The following is a 15,137-nucleotide window of genomic DNA, read 5'->3' on the forward strand; positions in this document are numbered from 1 at the left end:
AAGTCGTGGGTCTGTAAAGTCTTTTCGGGTTACTAAAATACACCTCGCGGGATACGGGAATATACCACGTGACCACGATGACTACGACGAAGAATAAAAAAAAGGAATGGACCCAAATTGTTAGCGTGGCTGCCTACGGCATCCCACGGAAAAATGAGTCAAAGGCAAAAAGAAGACAAGCGCCCTAGCCAAAGCGATCTCACACAAAACAGGAAAGATTGTCTACCCGCAGTCTACCTTCTGACATCCCCGGATGCTTAAAATATTATGTATAAACCTCAACCAGGGATTCTTCTTCGTCTTTTCTCCTGCTTCACTGAAATACCTTGCTAAACAGACCTGTGCCAAACAGCCAGGAATTTGAATTTACAGGTCATATTTCCTAGTAACACTTGACAATGCCAAAGCTAACCTATTCACGCGAGACAATTCGTTTTATTGTGAAACAATTTCTTCTGGTCAATACGAAGTAGAGGTACACACTGCGAATAGTACAGTTATGTGAGACTTCACAGACGTTTGAGGTTTAAAATTGCTTCATTATAAAAAAGATTGAACTTGCTTGTGATTCTCCGAAGAATCAGTACTTGCGTTTCACAATTTTTTACAATCCATAATCATTGGTTCTTCCGGTCCTGAATATCTTGACGGCAGTAGAAGACGTCTACAACTTTCCACACAGCTGTACAGAATACAGTCCTGGAATAATCTTCCAAACAAAACAAATTACGACCCAGTTGTGGTTGTAACTTTTCCTCTTGGCGCCAGAAACGCACCACTTGAAAGGCGTCCTTTCTGTTATGTACGTGACGCGGATCGTTCAGGTATTTTGCGTGATGCGTGACGGAACGCTTCACATTATCTGTAGCTTCATATCGCAGTGAGGATGAGTGTGATTTCATTGCCTCCATTCTAGAGGTTCTCTGCCACAATGGTCGATGTTCCACGGAGAAACCAGTGCACATGTCTGTTTCCGTACCTCTCCAGAAGATCCTGAGGAAGGGAAATTCGACAAAATTCAGGAAAACAGAGGCTCGTAAGGCCAATGAGAAAGCTATACCTTACATCACCCACAATAGCGGCTATAACGAGACTTGCAACTTGACAAAATTGATGTGCCATGAATTGTGGATGGCGTTGTTGGCTTAGCTTGTTGAAAATTTTGATACAACACTCCACGCAAAATTAACAATTGTCTTTAAAAAACAAGAAAATCACAACTAATCAAAATTGATTTCTCTTCACGCTCTCAGTACATCAGCTTAGTCAATCAACCTGTTGAACTGTCATCCAGTCCTTCCTGCTGGGCTCGGCCAAGTTTAGTTGCGCTGCTCTTGTGTTGAAGTCCTTCCGGGTGACTCGGCACGCTTTGCTGAACATATCCAACAACAAGGCTCGATACTGACACACGAAAACAAACAAAAAAATGTCTGGTCATTTTGACGCCGGTGATATTTTATTAGAGAAATTCAAATTTCATGGAACATGAACGTTCCCTCATTCCACCGTACTTTACTTCGTTTAGAACTTGAATGATGTGCCTTGAAGGCTATAAAAAGCAATGATTTGGACAAGATTCACTGATATTGGATAAAAAGCAAATTTTAACCTAATATCTGCCGTAACAATTAATCAATTTAATTCAAATTAATTAATTAATTTGATTCTAATCTTTCTTATGTCAACAAGGTATTAGGGAACAGCCACCGCATGGACCCCTAAAATATGGATTGTGTACACAAATACGAAAGTCGGCCAGGACGTCCCAATAGGGAAAAAGTTAACCCGAGGTCTCAAAGGGAGCCCGAGGCCTACGTAGTACTAGAGACCTCGGATACACTTTAATATTTCTCATTTAACGATTAACGGTCTTTTAAGGCTTTGATGCCAATGAAGAACAAGTTGAACATGTCTTGACTTAAAAACAGTGAAAAAAATCGCAAGGCAATGACCAATCCAATTCAAGGATTTGAATTTCGGAACGCTCCAAAAAGAAGAATCTGTTAATGTTAACGTTTTTTTTACCTCATCTGATGAATCCCCTGTACTCCTAAAGGCAAACAGTTTGCGAGCCTGCGAGTCAATGCTCAGCGCTCCTGGCGGCCACTAAAAAATAACGTAACATTATGAAGATGATAGAAGTTTTAAAGACATTTGGCCTTATCGCTTTTCATAATCCAGATACAAACGTTGCAATTTATTTGCTTTCATTTCAAGAGCTAAAAAGGAATGAATTTAAACTCTTTTCAAGACTTCATTCACTCCAAACATCAAATACAAGGTACTGATTAAAATGAATCCTTTCTGAAAAATCGGCATGGCACAGTGCTTCCTTCATTATTAAAACCACCAAATTCAATTCTAAAAACAACCATTAAGAAAAATTTCAAGTTTCAAGAATTCCCGTCATGAGTGCGAACATTGCTCTTGTGGCTTCGATTTTCTCCGAAAATAACCTGCGATCAGGCCCATGTTTAGTTTCGCCTATATGTTCTCTTATGTCGTCGCTCGTCGTTTTGCCAACTCCACATTATGTACCGCGCGAAAATAAAATATAACCTAATCGCAGGTTACTCCGAAAACGAACAAACATCCGTTATTAATAATCTTCTACAATTGAATAAACCTAACAGCCCCGAGGGTTAGGGTAAAAATTCAACTACCGGTAACTTGTTTTGGATTAATGAAATACATGCATATTTAAAAGTCAGGTTATAGACGAAAGAGAAAAATGATCCTGGCGCTTATCTTGACGATTAAAGCAACAGAGCATTTCCGAGTTCATGTCTGCCTCCTCTTCAAAGCCAGTCATTGTGCGAAGTGTTTCCGATGAAAACTAGTTTTCATTCATATTTAAAGTTACCAAAACAAAAACATCGCACTTAAAGACTCGCTTTGAAGAGGAGGCAGACAAGAAATCGGAAATGGCCTATTGTCTCTTACACCTGGAAAACTTAGGTGGCTTCAACGGAATTGGAACGCATGACCTCTGCGATGCCGGCGCAATTTTCTACCAATTGAGTTATGAAGCCTCTCAGTTGGGAGCAGGTATTTCAAATATGTATTTATTTCATTCTTCGAGTACTTTAAGGGAACAAACGAGCTCAACAAATTGAACTGCTCCCAACTGAGTGGCTTCAAAGCTAAGTCGGTGGAGTGTTGCACCGGCATCGCAGAGGTTGGAGCCGACTAAATTCAAATAAGCGCGAGGATCACTTCTCTCTTTCGTCTTTGTTTTGGATTGCTAAAAGAGAGCAGTTCATTGCTTACCTTAAAATCAATCTCTGTGGCACCGGCGCCCAAAATCGCTTTTTCCAGTAGTACATCAGGTACTCCCGAACAAAGTGGATCCCCAGGGCCGCTTGCTAACATACAAACATACAACATCACCGTAAGATCAGAATGGACAACATAAATGTCTCAACGAAGGTTCATGTAACAGCTCTCACTCATAAGCTTCAACGTGACTGACTTGCTACCCACACCCAAAATAAACGACTAAACAAAAGAAACAGGACACAAGAGGCTACCACCACCACTACCACTACCACTACCACTACCACTACCACTACCACTACCACTACCACTAGTACCAACTATTGAAAGATAAAATCGCAAAAGTCTGGCACATGCGAAACGTCAATGTAGTGCCTGTTGTTATGGGGCCCTTGGAGACGTATATGTCAACTTTAAGGAGTACATGAAGCGAATCGGCGTGAATGTGAGGTTGGAAGTGATCCAGAAAGCAGCATTCCTGGGGACAGCAAAGATACTAAGGAAAGTACTGTCCCCATAAGAAGAAGAAAAGAGAGACCTGGCATAACCCGCTCCCAAAGGCTATAAACCAGGCCGAATATCCTGCCTGAGTCTATAAGGAATAATAATAATAGTAATAATAATAATAATAATAATAATAATAATAATAATAATAATAATAATAATAATAATAATAATAATAATAATAATAATATAACAACAGAGGCCACGATAACTTATCAAAGTAATGAGAGGAAAAAGCACTCCATCGCAAATACCCAAAGAGAACTAAGGAAGGAGATGTTGACCAAAATAAGTTCAACAAACAGCTCAGAAGCACTGGACGAAAAACTGAAACAGAAGGCCTAATAAGCGCAGCACAGGACCAAAGTTTGGCAAAAAGATCATACGATGCTAGAATTATCAAAGACGGCACTGATCCAATGTGCAGGATATGCAACAGACACGAGGAAACGATAGACCACATTGTGTCTGGCTGTCCTGAACTTGCAAAAACTGCGTATATGCAGACACAACAATGCAGCTGCATATATACATTGGAAAACATGCCAGCACTACAACATTCAAGTGTCGGACAAGTGGTATGAACATGAACCAGCGACGGTCACTGAAAATAAAGAAGCTACGATACTTTGGGATATGCAAATACACACAGATAGAGAAATAGCAGCTAACAAGCCTGATATAGTGATCAAAGACCATAAGAACAAAACCTGCAAACTCATAGATATGGCAGTAACGTCACACTGAAACACCTCCTTAAAGACCACTGAAAAACTCTCCAAATAGAAAGACCCAGAGATTGAAACAACCAGAATGTGGGGAATGAAAACAGAAACAACACCAGTTGCTATAGGTGCTCTTGAGCTCAACAGAAGGGACTGCAAAAGCACACGGAAACAATCCCTGGGGCAATCAACATCAATGAGCTACAAAAAATAACTTTATTAGGAACAGCTCACATACTAAGGAAGGTCTTGTCTTAAAAGCAAAATTTATCAGCCCTGTTGAGCCCTAGGACCATGGTTTAGACCTGGTCCTTCAGGAATATACAGCAGACTGAACAGCAAGAATTCACATAATAATAATAATAATAATAATGATGATGATGATGATGATGATGATGATGATGATGATGAACCTTTAGTGTTAGTGTTAAGTCTTCCAGCTCTGGGGCACTGGGACACTGTACATGTACAAAGAAATAAAATCAAATGTTGGTTTTTGAGGAGAGTGGAAAACCGGAGTACCCGGAGAAAAACCTCTCGGAGCAGAGTAGAGAGCCAACAACAAACTCAACTGACATATGACGCCGAGTCTGGGAATCAAAACCGGGTCACCTTGTTGGGAGGTGAATGCTCTCACCACTGCACCATCCTTGCTTTTATAACAACAAGCTCACGAGAGGTGTTACACTATTCCAAACACAGGTGGTTTGGCACAAAGAACATTACCACAAACGTTTGCCCTTTATTTTGACCTCATTTTAAAGTTTGAAGCTTTCACTGGCTCGACTATCAACGTATAACGTGTGAAGAACAGAATTCATCTTCACTGCTGCAAAACTTGTGCAAAATAACATGGTTTTCTTTTGAATCCTTGATAAAATGCGGTTTTGATAGTGTTTTGCAAATTCCCAGCAACAGTGTTCGATGAGGTAACCTTATGCCACGTTACAAGGGCTAAGCGAACAGGCTTAAAATTACACTTAAATTTAATGTGAATCTTAAGACTATGCAACTTACCAGTTTGCCGGAGAAGCAACAATTTTTTGAAATCAGCGAAACTGAGAACCGTCCTATGTAATTTTCCTTCACAAATTCCTGCAGTATTGTACGTGAGTCTGAATAATGTTCATTATTAACAGATAAAGTTTCTTTCGTGATTTCGTGATTGTGTTCATTATGGATGACTTCTTTACAATCAACTTCCATCGGCGAATGTTCTTCATCAGTTGGGAGTCCATCGTGTAGCCTGTCATTGCTGAGAACTTTATTTGCTTTGGATTTTGTCGACTTGGAGGCTTTCTTGTTCTCTGTGCTGGAGATGGCATCAGCTGAAAACGGAGTAAAAACAGAATTGCATGCAAACACGCCAATTACGAATGTGCCCTGATCCGGGAATGCGGTTATCTGCTCCTTGCCTCAATGCAAAGTAATGTTTCGGCATTTTTTTCCGATAATATCAGTTCAATGATTGACCGAAGTGGAACTCACTTACCGTTACTAATCTTTTTGCTATCTATCCCCGGCTTTTCCTGCTTTGGCATATTCAGTTGTTTTTGGAGACTGTTGGTAGAAAGAGAATCAAATATATCAAGCGACCTATACCACTAAATACTGAAATTACCAAATCAAAGGTTTTGACGACGTGTCAGTACATCAGTCTATCTTTCATTACCTCATTCCCTGCTGTCGTTTTTTTTTTGAGACGGCGCAAAGGACACTCTGCTCTGGCTCGAAACGTTTCCTGTTAAGTAAGCGTCAACGTTGCCAGGCGATCAAAAATTACGCACGTGATTGTATGGCTTACGTCACAGAATGACACGAACGAAATCATATCAGTTAGTGATGTTTACAGAAAATTTTTCTAAAACCAGTTTTTTCCGTCTGCTGTCGTGGTGGCAGTTACACAAGAGCACCTTTCGAGAAAGAGCAAAGACACATTCTGCCCCGTCTCAAATTCTCAACGCAAAACTTGAAAAGACTTCTATCAGGGAGTAACGTTTTCTTGTCAACATTGTGAACAGCGAACAGGACGGACAAATCGCAGAATAGCTGCGTTGGTGCAAATGTTTCTTTCAAAGCCACGTTCTCGTTGAAAATAATTTTCTATTAAGGAAGACCAACAAAAGGGTTCTTACACTTGATACTTTGCTTCCCACAAGGCTTGCTGCTGTTTATAAACATCTGGGTGTCTGCCAAAAAGATACAACAAAACTTTAAAACGAAAATCAGAAAATTTACCCTTATTGGCTACAAATAACTTACTTCTGAATAAACTCCACATCATTCGGAAGAAAAAACTCCCAACCCATCGCAACTTTCATGCGAGACATCTGCGGAAGAAATTTAACACGACACAACTTACAATTTTGTTCACATAATTTATTCTCTACTGTGACATACCATAGCATAAAGACCGTACTATCAACAATCTGTCAACAGAAGTAGCTTTTTTTTATTATCAAAAACAACAGAATAAAGTCGCTTTACTTTTGCAAAAATGCCGATGTGGTACAGCTCTTCATGAGACGACCAACACTGTTGTTAGTAACATTTCCTGTTTAAACAGCACAGCTCAAAATAACATTACGATGGAGGCGAACTGGGCTTAATCTCGGGCAATTCTTTCTCTAAACACTCGTTGTTGTAAAGCACTTTTGAAAAGGAATAAAATCAAATACAAAACACAAAGAAGTGTTTATCATAGAAAGGTTGCCCGGGCTTACGATGGACCCTACAAAATTCGTTTTCAGTCCATCACATGAATGGAGACTCTGAGTGACCATCTTTTCACCAAGCAATAATATGAGACTTAACGCATTGTTGTCCTTAGGCTAATGTATGTTGTGTGTGGGTGAACGTCGTATACGAAGATTTCTTAATTAAGAAATGAAGCCTCCAGTTCAAGACTAATGCATGCCGGGTGATGCTACATAAACTCCCCCGTCTTAACCTCTATTTTGTTGATTCTGCTCTCTTTATTTGCTACACTGAATAGGCTATTCTCACAAACCTGATCCAGCATTTCTTTGATGTCCTCACTTGGTAACTGATAAAAAAAGGCATGTTTTTTCACCAAATCAATAAACCATATTCGAAATCTCAGTATTGGACTAGAACTAGCTTGCAATGGAGGCTAATGCGGAGGAATCTTTTCAAACGCAAATACTTTTTAATATATTCCCCCACATTAGCCTCCATCGCAAGCTAGTTTCAGTCCAATACTGAAAATATGAATGTGGTCTATTCTCACTTGAGCTTGAAGCAAAGGAGACAAGGGGTGCTTACCATTCAGCCAAAAATTCCGGAAATTTCGGTTAAACGTCAAATGGAACAATCATTTTCCGGAAAATCCGTTTGGAAAATATGCAGTACCTTCAGAGGTACTCCTGAATTTCCGATCGGAACGGAATTTCGAAAATTCCTGTGCCATTTTACCGATTCTTCCATTTCTAAGCTCTATTTCGTGCGAAATAGAGACATGAGGGAAGGTAAGGCCTGGGAACCAAGCTTTGAAAATGGAACATTAAACAACACTTAATGAGTGGTCCCAAGGGAAACAGTTCATTTTGTTTCCCGAGAATCTCAATGTTTCCCGCAGCCGCGGTTGTTACTATGGATACGGACTTCATACTATTGATATGGACATGGATACGTCATTGAGATACCGATTAGGGAACACTTGCATACCCAACAATAGGGAGTTTTGGCAACGATGACAGCTACGGCAACGACAACGCCACAAAGCAAGAATACTATTGGTTAAGGAAGGCAAAATGATCGTGCTGCACGTCGCTAAGTTACATTTTGAAGTGACGTTGTAGTTGACGTTTTTGTTGTCCTTGCTAAAACTCCCTAATGTTGACAGAGGGAGGGAGGGGGGGGGGGGGGGTAAACTGCTTCAACTTCATCCAACATTCGCGATAACAAAAGAAATGTTGAATAGTTGTTGCAGCAAAGTTTAAACGCTTTTAAACCCAATCAACATCGATTCAACTTCGATTCAACACGGTTTAAAGAGGGGAGCAAACTGCTTCAACATCATTGTTTACCAAAATCAAACGGGCTCTAACAGATCATATATAAGAGCCAATCAAAATGCGTGCATTATTGACATTATTACTGAGTTGCCAGTATGGCAATACAAGTCGGAAAGTGGGTGGGATTTGTTCGTTTAAATTTTCCGTGTCGGTAAAAGTCTTGCCTGTCACTCCCCTGGTAAGTGGTGTCTTTGTGCATAGAGCCTTCTGCGCGTCTTTTCTTAGGATCGAGAGGGTAGTGGGAAATGGCGTACATTTATCAGGTGTACACAGTAGAACAATTAACTTAACCGTGAGTTTGTTATTCTCGCTAACCAGCAATGGCGTCGAAAGTCATTGCAACGCGAATGGCGTTTTAGTGCATCTTTCAACAAAATATGCTCTCATGGAGCTCAAGAAGGGAACGTCAATTGGATGAACAAGACAGGCGATGATGATCTGGAATCTTAAAGGCGACGAGTAATGGACTTCGACAACAATCTTTCGCCCGTCGAGCCGAAATATTTTATCACGAGTGTAGTGTTATGTACAACACTGAAACCAAATGGAAAATTATCTGGTAACTTATGGGTTCAACAAAGCCAGGCAAAAAAAAAATGGAAATGTGACAGTCAAGAATTATTTGAAACAAAGCTTGTCGATTATTTTGTGCATCATTTATATTCAAGGAGAAGGTTCTTCAGGAAAGGGTTTGAATCTGAAGTACATGGTAATTTGACACGATCGAGTGCACGCAATGAAATAGGAAGAGGTTTTTGCCTCTAATAGCAAGTATGTTGTTTGTTTCAATAAAATGTTTCGCTGGAAAAGGATTCTGGGATATTTTGTGCCTTTGTGAATTATAATATCATGTTGTGTATTGAATTTTCGAGCTTAAGGTTGAAATGTGATACGGGAGGATATTTTTAGTATTGCTCTGTAAGCAGGAAGGGCTCACGAAAATAAACAGGTCTGTTGGAAGCGTGCTTGAGTTTCAACAAAATGAGCCCCAAAATCAGCAAAAAATTGTGACGCCGATGAATAATAAAGTAGCTGCTATTTCCAAAATGATGGAATTACCTGGTGATAAATAACCTCGTCTTGGAGAGTAAATTTTTGACTTTGCAGAAACAATGGTGGGCGATTGTGATCTTTGTTTTGAATTCGCTCATTTATTGTCAAACTTTATAACACTTGACAGAAAAAGAAACTTACGAAAACCCGGTATCTTGCCATCAAAATTAATGTTGTTTTCATGTCGTAAATATGTTATTCTCGAGCGACCGTCCTGGAAACTTCCTTCTGCTCTTTCTAAAAACTGTGTATCAATATTTATTTACTTTTGCATCAATATGCTGAGTTCGCATTTGTTAGCGTTAATACTATTTTCGGTCCAATGCTTCTGTTTCACCAAGGGGTATATGTTTTAGGTTACCCATCCACGCCGGACAGGGTTTAACTTTAGTAAACTTTAGTATTTCAAAGCTGTCAGATGCTCAGAGGGCACGCTTAAACTTGTGGTGAAAAGAAGTTGTGAGGGAACTTGAAAATTATCAACATGTCAGCCCAGAAGCCAATGTTTCTCACTTCCCATTTATTTTCTTCAATCTTTCTGGGTTCAGTACTTTGCTAGTAACCACATGTCTTCTCAGGCTATTTACCTAAGACTTCTACCATGGCACTACAATGATACCAAAACAATATCGTGCACTGTTAGTGCTACATATTACGCAAGGACAACTTGAATCTCTTGGAAGACAACACACAGCTCAGTTGACATTATGGAATAAATCGCTGTTACTTCACTACCACACGTAAGCAATGCGTGTCTATTTTTTCTAGAGAGGACAGGACTTTCTTCTTTCTGACAAATGATCAATTAATAGGCCGGTAGCCAGGTTTTTAACCTCAGAAAAGGATCTGTTTCGTCCTACGAACGTGTGCGGACCCGTGAGCCAAAGGGCCTCTGCTGGTATGACTTCTGGGTGACCCCTTAGAATGGTCTTATAATGACCCCCCAACTTGAAAAAAAAATGCCAGGAACGCTGCAAGTACCACAGGCAACCCAGTGTACCCTCACGGCGGGCCGGTCTAGTTATATTATTAAACGTTACAAAGTAGAAAATGATTAGTGATTTGCTGTAAAGAGATCTCACCTTTGTAACTGACTTAATATCTTTTCTAACGACTACACGATTCTGGTTGAACCTCCACATCTGGAAAACAATAATAAATAAACAAGGAATGCTTTGCATACTTAATACCAATGGTTTGCATAGAAGGTAAGGGATGTCAACCAAGTTAATAATATTATATATATATATATATATATATATATATATATATATATATATATATATATCTATATATATAATGATTGTGTAAGTTTGAGCGGGGAAATACCAACAACTCAAACTTACACAATCATTTCATATTTAGGGGGAAATTTACTGTGAATCGCTGATCAACTTGAGCATAGTGACGCGATCCTCACTGCAGAAAATGTGCGATTCTCCTCAGAGCTTGCCATTTAAAGGTCCTTCCAATTCGGCTGAATGGCGGGGTTGGTTCAGTGGCCGAGTGGTAAGGCATCTGACCGGTAACCAGGAGACCCGGGTTCGATTCCCGGCTGAACACATTTTCACTCATTTCCTTTGTTGTATCGATTTCTGTTCCCATCCTACACTACTAATTATATATATATATATATATATATATATATATATATATATATAAAAATCAGAAGTGTTCTGCTCTGTTTTATCTCTTGATCTTCATCAACGTCGCTAGTTTCGCTACGTAAGTTAAAAAGCTGGGCAACTTGTCTTGTGCCATTACAAGATTGAGTCAGTTTATGGCGAACTTACTTGTGGGTTGAGAGTAAGGTTAATTGGTTTCCAGAAAGACAATACAATACAATAAATACAATACAATACAATACCATACACTAAACTTTCTTTACACTCAAATTTAAGGTAGCAAGTACACACTATTTTTTTTTTCTCAATGCGCGAGCGGGCGGAATTCTGCGAATCCTGCAATCTGATTGGATCTTAGCCTCCTACGTGTAAGTTCCGACTACATCGCAAAAATAAACTCTTCAGAGCTGGGGTTTTCGGTATAACTTCCAAAAGAAGCCTATTATTACTTATTATGGTGGTTACCTGTACATGTATCATCATCGATCAATACCTCACTCAGCAACATACAAAACAATCTGAATCGTCAGTGGCATTAATGTTGATAATTAGAATTGACTTATGAAAAAGTATTGCAGAGCCTTACCAAATAATCTCTTCCTTTGCACAGGATATCGGCGGCAATTCCACTGTTTGGACTTATACTTCCCTCCGGGTAAAGTAACTCACTAAAAAATGCAAAACACCAGGCTCAATACTGAGGCAATTAATGCTCAGCAGAAATTACTACTTTATGCACGGAGCATCCACCAATGACAACTTTTAAATCTATCTAGAAATGGAAATTCCGCCTGAAAGATTTGAGACTGTGCAAAAATGTGTTCTGATTGTACATTCAATGCAATGCAAAACAGCATGCCTTCTTGCAAATGCCAAAAGGTTGAGGCTGTCCTTCGCAAACTTACAATTTTTGATTCAACTCTCACTTGCATTGTATCTTGCTCGGTGTTGGTGCGTGTGGAAAAACTCACGCAAGGCACACCTGTAAACTTGGAGGAATCTGATACTATTCATGTACGACATGTTAAAACAATCAGGTTGGCTCACGGAATAGATACAACACAACACATAAGACTTAAAGACCCACCTTCAACCAACAGGCATTGCGTGCCGCGGAACAATTTTCTTATATGAAAATTTCGCCCGAAGATGAGATTGATCCAATTAGATCGCTACGATAAGCAATGCGAATTTCCATCACAAAAAAAAAGGTCGAAAAGCCTGTCGGGTGAAGGTGGGCCTTTAAATCTTGATTACAAGTTGTCAACGGATAAACGAAATAAGTGTAAGTCTGTAAGTACATGTCACTTGCACAAACCGATTTCATTCCCGTCCTTGCATCACACCGTCTTAAATTAGTATAATAATGCGGTCACACAACGCAACTGAAGTTTAACAACAGGCCTTACCTCTTAACCACCCAACATCCCTGCACAAGTACAGCATACTGCTGAACACATTTCAACACTGTAGCTTCTTTGGTTGGTGGAGAAAGCAGTCTACATAACTGAGAAAAGCTGATAACTTTAGCTGCAAAGGAAAAAAAATCACAAATTAAAAAAAAGATAAACAGAATGAGAGCCACGCAACACCTGCTACACATGCAAGCTAGGATACTACTAAGATACAAACGTTGATTTGCAACATACCATTATCATTTTTTTGTTGCTTTTTATACTAAAAAGACCAGCTTTGACAGGGTCAGGGAGTTGTAGCAGATATATAAACTGATAAGAGAAAAAGATTTTGACAGCAACAGCAAGCAAACTACATGTATCACATTCAAACATGGATACCTACAATTCGCTACTGCTTATTGGGGCATAGGTCTTCGCAAAAGTGACGTAGAGTTGAAGAACACCCAAAAGTGTATTTCAACTTATTGTTAAACACAAGAAAGGCACGTCAGAAAGATGACAGGATGATTAATATACACCTCACCATTGATGAGAAGTGCTTTAACTTGGTCTTGCAAGTCCATGGTTTTTAACTGAGTCATTGACAACACATTGTTAGGTAAATGGGGCTTTGAACTGGATGAAAAATAAAATATGCATAAAAGAATTATTGCAAAGGCGATACCAACCTCCTGTGGTAAACTGAGACAAATTCAATCAATCAACAAAAATTCTTCTTTCTGAACGAATAAAGAGTGTAAATGTGACAACTAAAAATGTACCAGGCACACTACAGTAAAATACCTCTCTTCTTTAGAGTCAGATGGTGTCAATAGCTTCAAGTAATCCCTACACAAAAAATCCAAACACAGTGTTAAAAAAGTCATACTACATACAAATGTACCTCTTACAGACAAAGTTTGAAGCCTGTAGTTTAATTTACGGATGGAGTGTGAAGAACAAGGACCATAAATTTATTGTACAGCTATTTATTTCTTCCCTGGATACTTTTTAAAAACTACAGCAGTTACTGTTATACACTTTTGAGATTGTCAACGTTAATCTGAAGATCGAAAAGGATATTCTTTTTGTTACAGTAACCTGTTGCCATCATCCCCTGCTCCTCCTGGTGTTAAAGATTATTATAGTACCTAGATAATTTTTCTGCACATCAATAGCCTTTAATATGCGTGATGACGTCTAACCAGCTGATTTCACCACCAAGTCTCCAATTAGAAAATCAAACTTGTAAATTTTAGCTTGAGCTGAATTCCAAACGAGCAAACTTGTAAATAAGACCCACGTGCGAGCAGTATTGCATGTCCAGATGATGTCAATTATTTTGTGTAAACAAGGCAGTGAATTTTTGATTATAAGCCATCATCATGGATAAGGCCTATTCATTTAGGAAGAATTGCAAATTAAATGTTTTTATGAAAAAAAAAGGTAAAAAAATCTCCAGCAAAGAAGCAGTCGTCCTCTCCAAAGAAGTTAGGTTTGTGTTCATAAGGGTACTTGTTTAAAGTAATTACAAGTATGTGCTATTAAAATGAAATAAACTACATGTAAAGATCAAATTTTTCACATGTAAATAAGCACGATTATAACACAGTATGGCAAGCGATTCTCAGGCTAAATGGAGCACTCTGATTGGCTACTTTTCTGTCAGGATTGTACGCTATGGTCCATTACCATGGAAACGGTTCGTTTCCGGTTTTTTTTCCCTCTCCTGGGAAATTCAAGTTGAGCGAAACACAAAACGTTCTAAAAAAGCAGAATTTAATTTTTTCATCACAACAGTACAACAATTATTACAGCAAGCCGAATTTAGTTTTCACTGTAAACGTTACCGTTCAGAGTTCAGTAATGGAAGACGAAGACGAAGATTACAAACATTCACAAAGTGGAAAAGTGTCCGATCGCTCAAAGACAGAATGCCATATAATAAACAACTTACTCACCTCACTTGCTCGGGGCCGTAGAGGGAAATACTGTATTGGCCTCGGTAGTTTTTGTACCGACATCGGTGCACTCGGTCCGTACTGCCAAGACCTCGGGCCAATATTCCCCAGTACAGCCTCGCGCTCGGATAGTAAGAGGTTAGGTTAGTAATTTTTTTCAAAGTCGACCAAAATTGCGCGAACCTGTAGGGCGAGTGCAATTTGTAGTCTTTGAAAAAAAATTACAAGTGCTTATTTATTTCAAATTGTGATTACTTATTAATAATAAACATGAAAAAAATTGAGATGGTTAACCCATTGACTCCCAGGAGTGTGACTAAATAGATTTTACTCTGTCTAACGCCAGACGACTTTACTCATCAATGGGGGAGGTCCTGGGCGGTTCAGGTGTCACTGGGTTAAACAGAAGCAACGCATGCGCATCGCGCATCACGCATCCACAGAAAAATTGCGCCATAAATCGCGCCATCCAGGGCTCGCATTTGATTGGCTAACTCTGACTTTGCTTGCTCATTGACCACTCGAAAAGCGAGAATTCTGTAAGTAAACTGCATTGAAT

The 15,137-nt window shown here is 39.3% G+C and overlaps 1 protein-coding gene and 1 non-coding gene across 2 annotated transcripts in view; one reads left to right on the forward strand and one right to left on the reverse strand.

Annotated features, from left to right (window-relative positions):
• Nucleotides 1-417: 417 nt before the first annotated feature.
• The window catches only part of LOC138060262 (DNA-directed RNA polymerase III subunit RPC5-like), a 40,097-nt gene continuing 25,377 nt past the window's right edge, over nt 418-15,137 (reverse strand). The window contains 15 exon segments of the mRNA XM_068905997.1: nt 418-993; nt 1,276-1,401; nt 2,026-2,106; nt 3,271-3,365; nt 5,523-5,588; nt 5,591-5,833; nt 5,998-6,065; nt 6,641-6,694; nt 6,768-6,835; nt 7,516-7,551; nt 10,678-10,737; nt 11,807-11,888; nt 12,630-12,750; nt 13,162-13,253; nt 13,422-13,466. Of these exon segments, the coding sequence (XP_068762098.1) occupies nt 913-993; nt 1,276-1,401; nt 2,026-2,106; nt 3,271-3,365; nt 5,523-5,588; nt 5,591-5,833; nt 5,998-6,065; nt 6,641-6,694; nt 6,768-6,835; nt 7,516-7,551; nt 10,678-10,737; nt 11,807-11,888; nt 12,630-12,750; nt 13,162-13,253; nt 13,422-13,466 (1,318 nt within the window). The 3' untranslated portion in view covers nt 418-912.
• Trnat-ggu (transfer RNA threonine (anticodon GGU)) lies at nt 11,088-11,159 on the forward strand. The gene has a single exon. It is a non-coding gene; the product is annotated as a tRNA-Thr (tRNA).

The sequence above is a fragment of the Montipora capricornis genome, chromosome 8 (assembly GCF_036669925.1).
Source record: "Montipora capricornis isolate CH-2021 chromosome 8, ASM3666992v2, whole genome shotgun sequence".
Lineage (NCBI taxonomy): Eukaryota > Metazoa > Cnidaria > Anthozoa > Scleractinia > Acroporidae > Montipora > Montipora capricornis.